Source organism: Leptonychotes weddellii, chromosome 6 (assembly GCF_054177405.1).
Source record: "Leptonychotes weddellii isolate Sample4059 chromosome 6, ASM5417740v2, whole genome shotgun sequence".
NCBI lineage: Eukaryota > Metazoa > Chordata > Mammalia > Carnivora > Phocidae > Leptonychotes > Leptonychotes weddellii.
In genome coordinates this window covers 63,779,656-63,796,383 of record NC_138374.1, presented here as the reverse complement: position 1 = coordinate 63,796,383, position 16,728 = coordinate 63,779,656, and the positions used below count along the sequence as shown (strand labels likewise).

Sequence of the window (16,728 nt, the reverse complement as noted above, 5' to 3'; positions counted from 1 at the left end):
CAGAAGCGGCCGACGGAGGCCCCTCCCCCGCCGTCTATCCTCCCGAATATCGCCTCGGATTCACTTCTCCGCACGTCCTACCTTCCAGAAAGTGGTCGCTTTTCTGATGAGAGAGTTGTTGCTCTTCTTTTCTTCAATCTCCTGTTGAGTTTGTAGGTGTTCAGAATGGTTTGATCCCTATCCAGCTGAATTCCTGAGACCAGACGAAATCCAGGTCTCCTACTCCTCCGCCATCTTGCTCCGCCGACATTTACCTTTTCTATTAGTTGTCTAACTATACAGTTTTCTGTCAATTTATTCTTTTCTCAGTATTTCTTTAGGATGAATGATCCTGAATTTGAATATAATTTAGGTTTCATATATGCATTCCCATGGGACCAAATACTTCCAGTGTTTGCTCATACAGTAGTTCAAACAAGAAACCACACCAATATAGATTACTTTGTCCTCTTATTTAGAACAAAGTCGTGATGAAAATTACGTTTGTTTTTAAGTCCTTGTATATCTAGATCATGGAGATCAGGATGTGACCATGATATCGGACATGTGGCCACATACAGTGTCTGGGTCAATAAATGTTTCTTGATAATAAAATCATAAGTCATAATTTAAAAACCAAATCTTATTTTCAGTATTCTTTTTTTTTAAAGATTTTATTTATTTATTTGACAGAGAGAGACACAGCGAGAGAGGGAACACAAGCAGGGGGAGCTGGAGAGGAAGAGGCAGGCTTCCTGCTGAGCAGGGAGCCCGATGCGGGGCTCGATCCCAGGACCCTGGGACCATGACCTGAGCCGAAGGCAGACGCTTAACGACTAAACCACCCAGGCACCCCTATTTTCAGTATTCTTGCAAAGTTTATAGATGCAGTTCTTTATTCATGCAGGCTGTGAAATATTGATTCAACCCAGTGCTGTTAGACTGTGAGGCTCTCAAAGGCTGAGACTCCTTGTCTTATTCATGTCCCTCCTCCAGTGTGCTGACTGGCTCATGCAGGATGCCCAGTAAATCCTGGTTGAGGGAGAAATTAGAAGCCGTCCAAGGTTTCCTGAGCATCAGTTCTTTGCCAGGTACCATACTAAGCACTTTAATTATAGTCCTCATAATATTCTAGGATATTCCTTATAATAACTCTATAAAGTGAGCAGGTGTTACTATCCCTACTTGAGACATAAAAAAATCGGGGGAATGAGGTTCAGTAAGTTGCTCCGGGCTTCACAGTCCACAGTGGTGGAGGAGGGGTAAGCACATGGATGTGAATGTCCCCAAGGTCCATGATGTTTACAGTACACCACACTGCCTTGGAGGGGACAGAGGGAGGGATGGAGGGAGGAGGGAAGGGAGAGAGGGAGGAAAGAGAAAGAAAAGAATAAGTAACCATTTTTTAAAAATCTCTCTGGTTGTTGAAACTTAGAAGTTTTACCTGAAAGTGCTCTTAAATCTTAAGATGGTATCATCACCGTTAGCAGCTTAGTTTCTTGAATGATCAACTGCCTTAGCAACTGTGAAACCTGGAAGGCTCTTGCAGAATGAACGTGGGAAGCTCAGGCACGGTTATCAGGATGAGCCACACATTACCAGCAGATCTGGAAAACATCAAAAAATGGGATTTATGTGCCTCTTCGTGTGAAACGTTCTCGGCCATCTCATAGTTTGGCTAACACCCCATGATCACCGGCCTGTGGGGACATTTTTAAAATATCTGTGCCACTAATCTTATCTAAAGTTAATCCAACCCAAACCTTTCTCCTAACTGGCAAATCCATGGAAAGCCATAGCTGTCCCACTAATCTTGAAACTATCTAGAATTCTTTCTTCTCTATGACAACATTCAAGTCATTAGCGAGTCCTGAGTTCCTGTGTCTACATGGCTCGAGTAATTGGTTAAATCCCTTGGGTCCAAACTTTACCCATAAAATAATAGGTTCTCCATTCAGAATTGCTAAACACTGTATTCTTCTTCATTTCAAATTGTGTGACACATTAGTGAGAGAGACAAAACCATACTTGTCTAGATAGCCAGTCTGGGAAGGAAAGGGGCTTTCCTGTTGGACATTCACAGAGTCTGCATATTTTAACAACACTCAAAAATAAGTTTGTTGGAGAAAAGTAAAATAAGACAACTTGGAATTAAATATGAATGAGAAAGTACCTGACTCTTCTGTGTAAAGTTGAGTGCATTGGTTTTCTCATCTGTGAGGGGGGCAGGAGGGGGAGAAAAACCATAGTATGCACAGAGGTAATTATTATATATTTCAATGTTTCTTATATCTATGCTTCAAACCTGCCCAATATAAGTTACCATGTACACGAAGTGACTTGGTTCATTTCATGTTCTCCTAGGGGCTGGTAGAAAAAAGTAAATTCAGAGAACTTTTGCTTATAATTTGTGAAGCCTTATTAGACAGTGTATGATGAGGGGAAAATACTGATTTTAAATTCAAAAGACCAGACCCTTCTACTGGAGGAGTTGCTTTTAAGACTCAGTGTCCTCATTTATAAAAGGAGAAATTACACCTGCATAAGCAGGTTAATGTGTGCGAGAAATGAGATGCTATCTGAGACATACTTTTCAAGTTGATTAATAATACATAAATGGATGAGGTTTTGAAATAAAAATTCTCCAAGAAAAAACAATGCTATTTCACTGACAGGTATTCCACCACATTTAAAATCCAGCTTGCCAAACAGGGCATAAGAGAATTTTTATTCATATGGGTATGTCTTAAAGCAAATTGAGTCTCCTTGGAATATAAAATGGTTACAATAAAAGTCTCTGCTGTGCCCACAAAATCAAATGTGTATAAATTATTCTAACATATTTTTTCCCCTACTGCGCACTGGGCCAATACACTTCTCCTAGATTCTCCCCGTGATACTTGAAAGGTGCACAAGTCCAGTGCTGCCGAAGGCCTGGAACTTGGGACTAAGGGAGAAATTATCCAGTAAAATAATAAAGAAGTAAACTCATTCAGTGTCACAATAGACCAATCCTACTCCTTGACTTCTGCTCCGTGACCTTGGTTGCATCCCATATTCTTGGCAATCTTTTTCTCCATCTTCAAGTTTGGATTAATTCCAAGGGGGTGATTATCAAATGGATGTTTAGCCAGCAGGAAACGGGATGTATAATAGGACAGCTTTATATATAAACATATGCTTGTTAGAATAATTATTTCTGCCCAGAAATTAAATCTGAAGTCTAGTAGATATAGAAGCCTCCTCCTGGGGCGAGTAGCTGGGGATAGATGACCTGCATCTACCTTTCAGCTCCTGTTCCAGGATTCTGTCCCAGAGAAGTAGTGCGGGGTGAGGAGGGGCAGAGAAAGGCAGCTCTGTGACTTTAAAAGTATAGAAGAGGTTTGCGGGGCGGGGGGCGAATCACACTGTGACTTTCCTGAAAATGGCCATAATTCAAAAACCTTAAAAAGTCTTCTCGGATATTATTTCATCTGGTCACATAATAGCCCCTTGATATAACTAGCTGGCAAGAGACAATGCTGGTTTAGATTTCCCCTGTTAGCATGTCTGTTGTTTTATGTCTGGCACCATGTGAGAAGCTCATTGAGCTGGGTATTTCTCCAACGAGCGCTGGCTGGGGCCGAGCTCTATCTCACACATCCACCATGTTTCCAACATGTAACACACATGTGTGAGGTCCAAACTTTCGTGGAAGTGAACTGCTCTGAGCTTAGCTTTGACCATATCTGGTGACCTCCTCCTTTTGTGGCCCTGGGCAATTCAGGAACGATCTTAACTGTGATCTCAAAAGGGAATACACTTTATAAAATCCACACACATCCCGAAGTGTGTGTCTCTAAGTCCCACCTGCAGCTTGAAAAGCACGGGCTAAATCAGATCTTTGCCTAATTACAGTCCACTCCATGGCCAGGGACTGATTCTCTCCTGTCCGTCCCTTCTTTGTGACCTTGTTGCTCAGCCTAGTATCTGGCATGCTGGGCCCATGAAGGCAGTGACCATATGGAAACTCAGCTCAGATTAATGTCCAGTGAAGTCATTTTAACACGTTATTCCTGGAGAACACTAAACATAGCAATGATGATACGTGGGGTTTTCCGTGGAACCCAGTTAGATTCTTTGGGACACCTGAGCAGTGTTTCTCAAAGTACACATGTCAGATAAGGAGGAAAATTGGAGGGTCGAGAGGCCTGATCTTTACAATATGTCATGCATTTAGGCTTCATCGGGCGTGTTCTCGCTGGAAGGTTGTAAAGCCAGCTGACATTTTCTTTCAGTGAAGCCTTCCCGCTACAGGGGACCATTTTTAATGTGTCCCTTTGAAGTCCCCATCACATAATGGCCCAGCATCTCCTTCATGTGTTCTGACCTCTTGGTAAACAGCCCTAGTTCCAGTCCCCATCATTTCGCACCTGCAGTGGGACTGTGGGTAGCTGAGTTCCCCTCACCGGCCTCTTCTTTGCTCTCCCAAAGCTGCAGGAGAATATTTCTTAACTGCAACTTTACTCGTGTTTCCTTGAGACTCAAAAATCCCTACGACCTGCCTGTTACCTACAAAATCATGTTCAAGTGCCTCGGTGGGGGTCAAGTTTCCACTCCAGCGGGCCCACCCTGAGTCCTCTCTCCTCTGGCCCAGGCTTCCCAGCCTGGATGGCATCTCCCCCACAGGGCTGTTTGGAATGGAACGGGGGACACTTTGGGTTGAGTTTTGGTTACCGGACCTTCTGTTCAGGCAACTGTTCTCTTTGGCTTCCCATCTTTCCCAAGAAACATCAGCTCTACCTCTGGCCTGGCTGACCATGAGAGCAGGATGATGCCTGCATTCACCAGCCACACAGAATATCTACATTCCTGGGCTCGTCAGGGAGAACACATTAAAATTTATTGCCGCTCACTACACAATAATTGTCAGAACTGGGTGGAGAGAAAATGATCCATAGCAAGGATTTCCTCAAAGGGATGAAATTCTCCTGTCCTCAGGAGTCTCTAAAATCTGCCCTTGGGAGACACGAGAACCACATACTTAAAGCTAAATTGTTTTGGCCACCTATAGAGATGCTTTTTCTTTATTGCACTTTGGCTGTATTAGAACAGCTCACTGAGGCTTGTGTTCGTACTTTCTGGGCAATGCTGTTAAGGATGGTGTTCACCGTATTGCACAATATTTTTTTTATTAGGGTCTTGGGAATATTATCTTTCTGCTATCTTTGCCAGAAATAGCTATGACCCTTGCAAGGAATTATTCTGTTGTTGTCTTAAGGACACAAGAAACTATTCAAGTTTTCTTTGTACATTGGCTGCTAGAAAGCCCCAGTGCAATCTGTGGTCCACCTTTAGTAAATAGATAGGGTATCACAGAATGCAGTTAGGGTCTCTTGACATTATTCTGGCTTCATCATATTTTTTCTTATCCCCATTTTTACCTAAATTTTATCATTTGCCGTTGTACTGTGCATGCCTTCCTAATATAGCCTAAGAACTGCCTCACTTCTTCATTGAAAGAGAGTTTCTTGCTGAATTATATTATTTAAATTGACTTCATTCCTTTTGGGAAATAAGTGTGAATAAATAAGCCAAGCCTGGCCTGTCGCTGGTAGATACGGCAAACTGCACTTAAAGGGGAGCAGTGCTTGCTGTCTGGGAAACCAACAAAGAGAGGAAGAAAGGGTCAGAGGTCAGGAGGGCTGCCAGGTATGCCAGGAATGACCGCCCCACATGGTGGCCACACTCAGGAAATGGATACGTATCCTGTGTGGCAAGACATCTGGGATCTACTAGGTACATTTTCAGTTCCAAACATTAATTCCTTCTGCTTTAATTAGGCATTCTCGTCTATCAGAACTAAGACCCTAAGACATTCTCAGAATAATTCAAAAATTATTTACTGAATGCCTTCTTATGTCCCGCTGACAGACCATGAGAACACCACAACACAAAAGATGGCAAGAGTCGGTTTCAATGGAAACACCAGACAGAAACAGCTAGCCCGCTCGTCATTCATTGACACCGATGGTGTGAGAGGTCACAGTGTGGGAACAGTTGGCCTCCGGGGTTCCCTTTGGAGGGAATGTGCTCTAAACCCTGCGAACCTCTCCGAGAAGACTATGGTCTTGACTTGCATTTGAGCAACAAATTAGTGCATGTCCAGAAATGACTGAGTTTCTTATTTTCATCTTCTTTTACAATGTGATCCTGACCCTGCAACTTTTGCTCTTAAGAGAAGGTCTCAGCACCTACCTTAACTGTTAATTAAAAGCCTGCAGCAGTTATGATGTCTCTGTTGAGTGGCGGTCCTTCATGGCGCACTGTGTCCTCACCTGTCCTTTCGTCAATGTTGTTCCTCATGGTGTGTGGTTTTACTTATCTCATTCATGTGGTGGAAATCTAAACTCTGCATTGTATGGTGCGCATGCGCACGTGCACATGCGGGCACACACACACACACACACACACACACACCCCTTCCAGTTTGTTTGATGTAAGAGGGAAAAAAACCAACGCTGACATTCAGCCCCACATGATAAATGCCTGGATGGAGAAGTATGGAGAGAGAAATTGGAAAGAAATGTGGATTTTTGAGACATGTCATTTAACCAGATTTGTTCATCTATTTGAGGTGAAAATCCTCCTCTCTGCTTCTTCCTTATGTAGCCTAAGACCTGCCTCACTTCTTCATTGAAAGAGAGTTTCTTGCTGAATTATATTATTTCCTGGCAGGACACCAGTGTGGCTGGTGCGCCATTTGGTGGATGGAACATCTGCCACGCCCGGAGTCTAGTGCCTGCCGTCCTAGGGTCCCAGTGGGCAGATCGGTTAGGACACTGGGGTCATTGCTCACTCTGGAAGCCCCAGAGCATGCAGTCTGAATTACTCACGGCTTCTAGTTCATGTATGTATTTATATACATCTCTATGGTTTTATATTGCAGAATGAGCTAAGAGACCCTTGAAATGTTTAAAAAGACTGCTTGCACCTAAGACCCAAAGCAGTGAAGTTTTGGGGAAAGACAAATGGAATCACAAGATCTGGGATCAGCCCTTCACCGTTATACTTTATGTTACACAACCCCTTCCTGGTCGACTCTCATTGCCTGTTATCCTAACAGTTCTGTGTGTACATTATTATTTGAAGATTGTAGTTTTCCATCTCTGACCCATTCATTTGTACGATAAGAGAAGCTTAGTACCAACATTGACTTTATCTGCCACGTGCATAATGTAATCCGCTGTGCATTTTCTCAATAGGTATCTGTTGCCTGTGCATACAGTGATCTGGATTAACACCTTTCTTTTATTTATTCATTCAGTCATTCATTCAGGCATCCCACCAACCACTTTGTTAACACCCACTATGTACCAGGCACTGTGAATAATGATATGGGATCTTGGAAAAAGTGAATGGTATGGAAATGAAAGTAGGGACAGTTTTCATGTTTGAATTAAGCCTCAAAAGACATGTAGAATGATTCAGAGAGTCACCCTTTCAGCCATGGCTGAGTAACCAGTACTGGACTATCCTTCCTGCCATAAACAATTATAAAACTGGGAAAAATATATTCATCAACAGCTTTCAGGTATTGAACAGACAGTGCAAGGCTCTGATTATTGAGAGAAAGGAGACACACAAAGTAAGCTCCATAATAATTACCCTTGTTCTCTTCCTGGAAGCCCTTTCCTATCTGTAGTAGGGGGAGGCAGCATCCAAACAGAATCCAGTTGTCTTGCTGAGCTAGGGAGAGAGAATCAGAGTTCTGGATCGCTAATATAGCAGGACTTTGTGGGTCATAGTAGCAGATAGGAGTGAATTTCACAGAGAAGATACGGCAAAAATCTGTACTGGGATCCTCCTTAGTGATTGGATGAATATTAACCTGCTGAATGTTAGAGACGAGTCCTGGCAGAGAATAGTAACAGGGGAGGTGTGAGCTATGTGGAGAATATGGAGGCTTAACAGTGCCAAGAATCATCCAGTGGAGACTACCTTGTCAAACATCCCAGGAATTCAACCGAGACCCCAGAAAGACTTTAGAAGTAGAGATATCATCACCCTAGAGATCTACTCTAGACACTCTCAAAGATTAAAAACAAGTTTCAAAAGGATCAAGATGACAAGCTGATGTGCAAATAAATGAACCCCTTAAGAGAACATAACTCTCTCTAAAAAAAGACCAGACTGTCAACACTATAGCATCAACGATATACAGCATATAATAAAAGTTTCTAGATATGAAAAGAAGCCAAAGAAAAGGATCCCATAACCAGGAAAAGAAAATGATAAATAGAAACATAGCCAAAGATGTTGGAGGTAACAGAAGTTTCAAACAGTTATTAATATGTTTTAGGAAGTCCGAGGAAAAATTATCATAATGAATGACCTGATGGAGACTATCAATAGGAGAAAAAGAGAAATTCTAAAAATGAATAAAATACAATGTCTGAGGTGAAACATTTAGAGGATAGAAGAAAAGATCAGTGGACTTGAAGACAAGGCAATAGAAACTATTCAAACTGATGCAAATAATAAAACGTTTAAAGAAAATAGAGACCCAGTGATCTGTGGGACAATATCAAGCATTATAACATATGTGTAAAAAATATAATAAAGTCATAAAGATTTTTAAACTCCTCAGAAGTGTTGCCTACACTAACTGTCCTTGCTTTTTCCTCTCCCACTGTCTTGAACTCGCTCCAAGAGGGCATCCTCTCCCCCACCCATCGTGACACTGAAATCTCTTGCAAAGGTTATCTTTTACCTCTGTACTGTCAAATCTAACAGTTAATTCCTCATGTAATTTGACCTATAAGCATCATTTAACATAGCTGATGTTCCCTCTTCCTTGAAACTCTTTATTTTCCTTTTTAACTGGCTTTTGCTATTTTCTGGTTTTCTTCTGACCTCACAGGCCACTTCTATTCAATCATTTTGTTAGTAGCACCTCACATCCCCAACCTCTGAATGGAACACTCAGAGCTCAGCTCTCAGACCTGTCCTCCTCTCCCCAGATTATTTTAAATAGCCCCTCTCTCCTGATAATTCTCTCAAATGTTATAGATCTCTGCCAGAACCTTTGTCCTGAACTCCAGATTTCTTCATCCTACCGTCTGCTTGACATCTCCATTTTGATTAATAGCAAACAGCTAAAACTTCACATAGGCAAAAGAAAATTCCTGATCTTTCCATCAGCCAAGAGGCTGCTCCCCCCACGATCTTGCCCTCCTCTGTGGAGGATAATTTCACTTTTCACCTTGCTCAGGTCAGACCACTTCGCACCATTCTTTGTGCATCCTTTCAACATCTCATATCCAAATTGGTTTGCAAATCCTATCAGACTACCTTCAGAGAGATCCAGAATCTAATCACTTCTCCATACCTCCCCCAACGGCCTTTGTCTAGATCACCACTGTCTCATCTGTGTTAACTATCAGCCTATGTAACCGATGCCCTGGCTCCCACCCCTCATTCCTCTACAGTCCATTCTCTGAAAAGCAGCCAGCACGATCTCCTGTAACATAAATCAGACTACATTTCTCCTAAGCTAAAAACATCCAAAGGCTCCTCAACCTATTCCGAGTAGGATCTTTTCCTTTTCCTACTTCTGGCTCATACATATGATCAATGAAACTGCTCAAGTATTTGTTAAATGTGCTACTAGATATTCACAAATCATGTGGCTGGTTTTTTTGAAACTAGATGCTGGCTATTCCATGTATTCCTATTAACTTTCAGATATCACTTTCAGTCCACCATCCCATCTGTGGAGATAATTTTAGGTCACAGCTCTGCATTGCAGGTGGTATCAGTAACTCATGTCATTGGCATACTCTGTATGTTTCCCTTCAAATCATTGACAAAGAGGTTGAGGAAGCTAGGCTGTCTCATTTTCAGAAATGGTTAATACCCATAATCTTCTGCTGTTTTTGGAATGAACTCCTTTGGAAATGTACTCAGGGCCCCCCACATCCTGCCCTCAGTCACATGAGGTGAGGTGGCATGCGAGGCAGGGTAGCATGGGTGGTATGCCCTGATCATTTGGCAATGGAGCTCTTCCAGGGAAAGAAGCAGGGAGCCTTCCTTCCTGAAAACACTTCAGCATGCACCAAACTTACTCTCAGACATCTCCACCTGCCACTTTTGTTTAGCCTCCTATGTGCTCAGCTGCGACCTGCAGGTTTCTGGAAAAGGGAACTCAAGGATATAACCATCCCGCATTTCAACCATTGGTGTCCATGAGCACCATGAAAGTCTGTCTCTAACACACACACAAAATGGGGAGGAGGTGGCAGTCGGAATGAATACGAAGGAAGAAAAGAATTAATGATGAGCATTGTGACTCATGTGGGAATTAAAGAATTAAACACTTCTCCTGATTCCCAGACGTTCTTCAGCATCTTCCCCTCTAATGGAGGAGGCAAAAGGAAAAGTCCATTCGGAGCCGAGGTGCCCCAATGACTCATTGTATAACTTCTGTCGTGTTTGTCCTCTGCCAGGAACCTACTGCCAGCAGAGGGAGGTCGAGGCCATCATGGAAGGCGACGAGGAGGACAGAGGCTGTTGTTGCTGCAAACCGGGCCACCTGCCGCACTTCTTGTCCTGCAATGCCGCATTTCACCTCCGCTGGCTCACCTGGGAGATCACACGGACACAGTACATCCTGGAGGGCTACAGCATCATAGACAACAATGCAGCCACCATGCTGCAGGTGTTTGACCTCCGAAGGATCCTCATCCGGTACTACATCAAGGTACCGCTGCCCTGGGGCCCCAGACACTTGTCTGAGTAATAGTTCTGGGCTGACTCGAGGAGCTCCTGAAAAGCTTTGCAAAAAGCTAGATTCTGAAGCTTCTCCTTATCTTCTGAATCTGAGCCCCTGCTAAGTTTGGGAACCATTGGTTTTGTGAAAAATCCTCCAGGGCTTTTGTTTTGCCTGGAGTTCACGGCCTGAGTCTCTGTCCAAGTCTGGGCACTAACAGGCAGTTCCTTTTCTTACCTAGATCTGTTTCTTCACTTCTAACCCAGCCGAGCTAGGGGGCGGATGGCGATGATATATGGCAACGTCCTGAAAACATCACCAGGGCTCCATGTTTACATCTTATAAGTATCAGTTGAAATGCTCTGCCATTTCCACTTTAGAACCAAAATTATTTTTTAAGCTTAAAATGAAAACTCAAACATAGTAAAATGGTCCAATTAGGATTAGTTATGACAGCCTTTCTTGCTCACATATTTTTCCCGTTGCTCAGTATCCATGTCTGCCCAACCTGTATTCAACTCAGAAAATGTCCCTGTTTGGAGTTAAGTCTCCCAGAGAACTAATGTGAGCTTTGAGCGAGGGTGCAGAGGCCCAGTGGGGCGACAGCGCTTGCTAAAGGGGGAGGGACAAGTGGGAGCAGCCAAGGCTGAGAAAGTCTTTGTGATGGTTCCTGTTTTGAGGGAGCTCTTTGCATGGCGGGAGCCCTGGAGCCTGGCCCTCAGAGGGGCCCACGTTTTAATGCCATTTACAAGGAGGACACTCATCCGTCTGAGATCTCAGACTTCCTGCCAGCTGAGGCTGAGAGAGGGGGTCCAGCAGAAATGAGGAAATACAAAACAGAAAGATAACACGGGTGCCTGAAGCTTCAGGGGTTCCCACCAACTGAAAAGGAAGACGTTTAGAAATTCGGAGCTACTTAGGAGAGCCCCACGTGTGCTCCAATACCACTAAAGTTTACAGGAAATAGAAGACAGATTGTGAAAATTCAGAAGGTTAAATAACTCTTAATTATCACATCCCAAGGCAGTTGCAACGAGAAATGTTTGTGAAATGCTTTCCTGTGCTGACTATTTAAAACAGATTTAGTGGCTTGTACTCACCACCTTCATGCATCCTGAAGGGATGCAGAAATTTCCATCCATACCTCACACAAAACTGTAGGTGTTTTGCCCAGCCTTACATACATTGGGGAAGATTTGGAAAGCAAATCAGGGAGCGGTGAGCTCCTGCTTCCTAACTCCACAGTTTGCTCCCTCCACCTTGTAAACTAGGCTGCAAGAAGTTTTTCCTACAGAGTCAATCCTAGGAAGCTCAGTGTATCAACTGGTAGTAGATTTGGCAGTGGGTCCTGAAAGAACGGTGGTATGGTCCTGTGAGAAGTATGTTTCTCTCACACATAAATGAAGAATGGGGTGATAGCTCCGTTGCAGGAAGTCCTAGGCACCCAGATTCCTTCCAGCCGCCAGGTCTACCATTTTGGAAACTTCGTGTTCCAAGATGGAAGCTTAAATGGTTGGAATAGAGGACAGAGGAAATGAAGAGCAAGGCATGCACCTCCGGTCCCCTAGAAAGCCTCCTGGAAGCTGCCACAGTATGTCCCTATTATATCCCGGGGGCCAGAAGCTCGTCCTGTCCATGCCAGCTGTGAGGGGTTGGAGAACACGCATTCTGGGCAGCCTGAAACCCAGGTACAAATCGTCTAGAGCCCCCATTGTTGTTTCCAGTAGAGTTTCCACCCTGCCCCCATCGCCCCCCCTTTGCACAAACATTCCCCTGTGCTCTCCGCCCCCACCCCTGCCAGGCATCCTCCTCCAGCTCCTCTCTCCTCATTCCACGTGCGCACAAGCTACCCTGGGGCCCGTGCCGACATTCACCTAGCCTTGCTCTGAAATCTGTTCTACTTCACCTTCCAGTGACTCCCTAAGCACGGGAGCCGCACACACCTGACTGCTCTCTGGGTCCCCAGAGTTCAGTGTGATGACTTGCATAGGGCAGTGTCCGGTGCATTTTTTGGACGGAATGAACAAGGGTAACATGGATCCTGGGTCCAGGCCATACCAGTCTGGGTGGATGAGATTCAGGTGTCGGCAAGAGTCTGAGTGACCTGCTGTAGGCATTCGTGTTAAGAATGGGGTTCAATACTGAGCCGCATCTCTGTGAATTGGGAGCTCCCCATCAACAGCCTTTCCATGAGCCAGACAGGTGGGCGGACCTGGCTCACATGGTGGAGCCACAGCAAGTCACTATGGGTGAGAGAGAAGGGAGAGAGAAGGGATGAGATACCTTTTCTGGGTTTACCCTCTTGGCTTTTCCAGGGGCCTCGGGGGCACTACCTGGGACCTACTTTTTAACGCTTCCCTCCCTTGAACTAGTAAGTGAATCGATATTCACTTTCCTCCTCTCCTAACTCCAAGAAACATGCCTCCCAATTCCCTGTACGTTTTCTAAAATGGCAATTTGCAGTCTGATAAACAAGTCCAGGATAATGTGCAAATGGCAGAGGCTGAAGGAGCACCCCCCGGCCCCTGGAACCTGCCAGGGTAATATTTAGTTTGTGGGAGAACAATGCCTTTAACTCTGTTTTCCAAGAAAGGGGAGCGATGTCAACATGAGAGTTTCAGGTGGGGTAGGAGAGGCACACAATGCAATGGTTCGCTACCTGGTGGGGGGCTTCTCACGAGCTGGGGGCAGCCCCGTGACATCACACTCCCTGAATAAGCCAGCTAATTATGGATTTGCACGTCCTACCCAGAAATTCCAATTCCATGGGCCTGGGGAGGGACCCTAGCACCTGTATTTTTGAATTAGTTTCCTAAGTGATTTAATATACAGTGAGGCTTGGGAAGGACTACAGATGTATTTGTGCTCAATAGAAACAGATTTCTCTTAAATTCCAAATCAGTGCTCAGGAAGGGCCGAGATGTAGGGGCTGATGGGGTCTCACGGCGCCTCCTGGTTAATTCACATCTACACCGACGGGGCTGTTCATGCGAGGCTTTCTCTAAATACAGCACTCAGTGCTTGCCCACCCTTTGGTGAGGGGTAGCTCAGAACTTGCGCTCATTCCCCTCCGGAGTTAGTTAAAGAAAATGTCAGGCGTGCCGAGTGGCTGTTAGAACAGGAGAAGCAGTCTTTTAGCGTAAAAAACTAATGAGTGTTTTCTTCTTTGGCTTTGGTTACGTGGTGAACAGAATCACCTTTGTAGTGCTGGATTGCTTCAAGTTGCAAGAACTTGGTTTCATTCTTTTTATCATTAATATTATTTTTATTGGGCCGGCAAATCAAAAAGGAAGAAAACTTGGAATAATTCCATTACACAAAAGGATTTTTTTTATCTCCTGATAAACTGGGTCAGTTCCGCCACCCTCTATGAATATATTTGAAATCATTTCCTTCCTGACGACTGGAGGTTTTCCCTGGTGCCTTCTCCTCCTTCCCTCCATTTATTAGTGATCAAAACCCTCTTAGCAGTCAAGAAATCAGCTTTCAGTGAAGGCCGGGTTTTCCCGCTGCCATTGTTCCTGTCCAAGCCTTTCAGAAAGGAGAGGGGCTTATCGCTTGCCTTGCAGAATGGGGAGCACAAAACCTGGACATGTGGGGGGCTGCCTGCCAGGGCCCCTCTCCTAGAACGCGCTGTCTGATAGAATATGCTGATCTACAATTAAAATGAGAAACCAGGAGAATCCCTGCTGGAGGAGCCAGATATGGTGAATTAATTCAGAAGAGGTCTTGCTTTCAACATGGATCAGGTTCTGTGTCATCAATTCATTTTCTCCAGCCTTACTTCCCAGTTTTACTTAGTGTTGTACCCATTTCATCCTGATAGATTCTGAAGGATTGCACACTGCTCATTGACTCCGTCTCTCTGACAGAATTTCTGCCTAAATCAAGTAGAAACGGGGCATGGTTTGCAAGGATTGGGTGTGTTCTGTGTTCTCTGGGCAAGAGGAACAGATTCTCCTCATGCACTGGGGGGAGGGGCGGGAGCGGAGGGAAGGGGGAGCCCAGCTGGGGGTGTGCTGAGAAGTCGACACTGCAAAATTTTGCCAGACCTAGGGGAGGAAGTTTTAGCCTCTGGGATTCGAAGTCCTTGTTAACTATTCTGACTTCATCGGTCGAGGGGGTTATTTTCATTCCCCCCCTTGAAAGGAATGAAAAGGTAAACGTCCTTCGAGTTTTGTTTGTTGTTCCTATCTGGTTCATGGAATTAGGACATATTGGGAAAAACTAGACCAGATGTTTGCTAGAGCCAGATGTTCATGCAGACCCAATTTCTTTGTGGCCTTTGTAATTGTCAGCAGAGACGCTGTGCCTTTGGCCACGGTCATGGATCCTGTTCTGCTTGTAACTTTGGGTCAACTGCTTACACTGCCTACCTCTTAGAAGCTTTAAATTATCCTGCCAGCAAGCAGACAGTAGAAAACCCTCCAGAGTCAGAACTGACGTTTCTGAACATTAGACTCAGCGGTCTCTCCTGGCCCCTAATGTTATCTGTGGCCTCACCCCTGCTCCAGACCTCACCTGAGCCTGCTGCTCGCTCCCTGGGCCTCAAGCCCCCTGGGTAGGTAAGGCAGAGACGTCAGGCCTTGTGCTGAGTCCTTCATGTGCACTCGCTCATTTATACCTCAAAATAATGAAAAGAAGTGCGCTTTGCTAGCACTTCTGTCCTTCCCACCTCCCACTCAGCTTCCTATGGCCTCTTCCTCCTTCCCTCCCTCTCTGTCCCCTCCCTCCTTACCCTGAAGGGACTTCTCCAGGCCAGCAAGGTTGTCCTGGGCGCAGTGCTGCAGAAATGCGATAGTGCATGAACTGTGGATGTCATTTGGGGTCCCCTGCTCCCCCACTTTGGGGTCAGGTGGGCTATGAAGCCTAATAGGGAATATGCCTCAAAGAAGGAAGGTCACATGCCATGAGCCACAGATTAGCCTTCCCAAAGTCCAGGCTGCTGGTGGTCTGAACAGCGGAGAATGGCTTAGTCAGGCCTTTCCTGTTGTTTGGCCCCAATCCGGGGACCACCTGCTCAAACTCCTCAGACACCCTGAGATCAGACACTCCTCAGCAACCTCCGACCTCGGTGCTCCAGATTTCACGGCCCAGCTGAAGGGAGGGAAGAGCTGGAGAGAAGGCAGGAGGCTGCCTAGAAAAGTGTCTTTGCCCACTCAAGTCACAGGTGCCAGCCCCCTAAGCCCTGGCCAGGCCCAGGCCGTGTGCGTTCCTGTCTTCTCCCTCGGGAGGAACGTGTGTCTACGATCAGAGAACGCCATCGATTAAGGGTTTGGGGCCATAAGAGTGTACATCACTGCCTCCTCGCACCAAATACCACCCCTCCCTGTTGCTTGTGATTCCCAGGTGAGATGCAAGCCAGGCTACCGGAGCAGGGGGAGGGTTTGGGGGGGGGGCGGGCAGCCTCAGTGGCACTGAACACCATGTCTATTTGCCCGTGGTAATAAAGTGCAGTGAAGGTTGCAGGGGAGGTGTACTCTCCCATCTGCTGCTGATGTGCCTGTATTGGAGCTGGATTTTCACCTTCTCTGCTGTATTTTGACTTCTCTGGGCCTGGAGCTAGCCTTTCTGAAGGAGGAATTCATTCACGAACTACAAGATGGCTTTCAATAAAGCTGTGACTCAGAATGAGAAGGCCCGACAGTGGCATTTTCGCCAATTGGGATTCCTAAGTGGCGTGTCTGATGGAGGGGAAAACACGGGTTATTTGGGAAAGCATCACAGATGTCCACCGTCTGGGAACCCGGGATTACGTACGCATGTGTGTTTTTCGACAATTCTACATCATAAGTACTTTCCATAAGAACTTTGGTGTTTTCATTCATTAAACACTCCTGAGCTGGGGTCCCGGAAGAGGGTCTGCCCCAGTCTCTTTCGGCTGGATCAGCCACGCTTGGCATCCACAGAAGCCTGCAGTAACCCAAGGGTGCTTTTGTGTGTCTCTCTCAGAAAGAATTGGGCTGCCTGTCATTCGTCTTCACCACGGAACTTCTGTC

General features: G+C 45.3%; 1 protein-coding gene across 5 annotated transcripts in view; it reads left to right on the top strand.

Moving 5' to 3' along the window:
* The window catches only part of PCNX2 (pecanex 2), a 316,535-nt gene that overhangs the window by 270,367 nt on the left and 29,440 nt on the right, over nt 1–16,728 (top strand). For all 5 annotated transcript variants that reach the window (XM_081824289.1, XM_081824287.1, XM_081824288.1 and 2 more), the window contains one exon: nt 10,467–10,720. In XM_081824289.1, the coding sequence (XP_081680415.1) occupies nt 10,467–10,720 (254 nt within the window). The remainder of the gene's footprint in view (nt 1–10,466; nt 10,721–16,728) is intronic.